Source organism: Penaeus monodon, chromosome 22 (assembly GCF_015228065.2).
Source record: "Penaeus monodon isolate SGIC_2016 chromosome 22, NSTDA_Pmon_1, whole genome shotgun sequence".
Lineage (NCBI taxonomy): Eukaryota > Metazoa > Arthropoda > Malacostraca > Decapoda > Penaeidae > Penaeus > Penaeus monodon.
Window position 1 is genome coordinate 12,979,455 of NC_051407.1, and position 2,001 is coordinate 12,981,455.

Genomic DNA, 2,001 nt, shown 5'->3' on the forward strand with positions numbered 1-2,001 from the left:
TCAATCCCTTCCAAAGCATACCTTATATCGTCATGTTTGGACTTAAGATGATCAAGCAGGTGATCCAATTCCTGTCCATGAACGAAGTCATAATGGAACTTGAGAGCCACCTTAACACCCTCATGGTTGCCTACTGCTCTGAGGAGCTCTGGCAGACGGGGAATCTCACGTGCGTTGCTCGTCAATTCTAGAGTCACTTTTTCTGGCTTGGAATGAGGCATGAGCGAGGCATAGATTCCTACCTCCTCATCATTGACATAGATATGACCTTTGCAGCTCTGTGAGACAAAGGAGGCAATGTACTTTGATGTTGATGCATCACATTTCACTTCCCTTAGGATATCAAGCCATGAATCTCTGCTGACAATGCCAGCATGGCAGAACAGTTTGAGCAGCTCCTTGGAAAGTTCATCAGGCACCTGGTGTGCATGCTGACCTAGAAGCCCCGCAAGATGTTTAAGCACATTGCAGTACCTGGAAAACACTATAGAGTCAATCTTGGTACCATGGACTGTTTCTAAAATTTCGGATATGGTTCTCTGTACTTGGAAGGACTGTGGCTCTGGCATGGCCTCAGGAAGTGAGGGAACTTGTTTTTCAAAGCCCAGAAAACTCCAAAAGCCTTTCCATGAAGAGCATTTCTTCCTCAATACACTATACTTTATGAAGCTATAATAACTATCATTCAAGAGAGCAAAATAGAGGCACCTGGCACCATAATAATCCTGAATATCCTGATGCGGGAATGTGATCACCTCGCTTCTACCAGTCACTGTAAAGGTTCCCTTCATGACTAAAAAGTGAAATAAGACTTTCTCAAAATCCAACTTGAGTTCCTCACATATTTTCCTTAACCTCTGCTTTGATACTTCTGGTAAATTAGCATCATTTTTACTGATTGATATCAGAGCTTCAGCAAACAATGCTTTCTCAAACCTTTGACAATGATTAATCAAATCTAAATTTGTAAAACTGGTGGACAGTCTTTGTCTTAGTTCCTCAATCCGCAACATATCCACTTTTGAGTACAGCTCAGTTGATGTTGTAACACTGTTCACCATGTCAGGATACTGAGACCAAAGATGAGTTAGAAGTACAAGATTAAGAGGCGAATTAAAGTGGTGTTGGAGCTTACTTGATGTTCTGTTGATGTACTCCACAAGGCCAGCAGTACTCTTTTTACTCTTGCTCTTTTTTATCATTTCATCATGGTATTTCTGAACAAAGTCCCCTCTCAACTCTACTGGTATTCCTCTGATTTTCAAGTGAACTTTCTTCAGTTCAGAAGGAATTTTTCTGTAAAAGAAGGTATCCACTGTTTCTGGACGGCTGGTGCACAGAACAGTCATATCATGCAATTTCATTCGAGATAGCAGATCATCAAAAACCTTACCCGATTCTTTTGTCATCTCATTAAGTCCATCCACAACAACTAAAAGTCTTAGGCTGGAAGTGCAGACTATAAATTCATCTATGTTTCTGAAAGATGTCAGTGTTTTGGGCATAAGAGAAGTTACAAGTTCCCTAAAGGTACTTACATGTGAATCTCGACACATAATTGGCAGAACTAGATCAAATGATTCTAAATCCTTTATGGAATTTTTGCCACTTTCCCAGTCTGATAAGATGAACTTGAACATAGTTGTTTTTCCATAGCCAGCTTGCCCTTCCAAAAGTATCAACGTGACAGCTTCATTATCACTAGCAGTACTAGATATGGTCTCACATGATTCACTTAGTCTAAGTACATCTCTATATTCGATCTCATGATTTTTGGTGCCCCCATTACCTTGCTCTATCTCAATTTTGGAGAATACATTTCCAACTTCTAAACAGTAATTGCTTCCATCAAGGAAATGGAATGGGTTTAACATCATTAGTTTCTTTATACGTGTCTTCAGCTCCTGTGAGCCATTCTCCTTCAGGAAAGTTTTCAAATGTTCATATAACAGTTCCTTCTGATATTTCTTAATATCTCCTTGTGCAAGATCAGCACTTCTG

General features: G+C 39.9%; 1 protein-coding gene across 1 annotated transcript in view; it reads right to left on the reverse strand.

Moving 5' to 3' along the window:
• The window catches only part of LOC119587334, a gene marked incomplete in the record, with an annotated part of 4,896 nt that overhangs the window by 1,295 nt on the left and 1,600 nt on the right, over nucleotides 1-2,001 (reverse strand). The window contains 1 exon segment of the mRNA XM_037936082.1: nucleotides 22-2,001. Within this exon segment, the coding sequence (XP_037792010.1) occupies nucleotides 22-2,001 (1,980 nt within the window).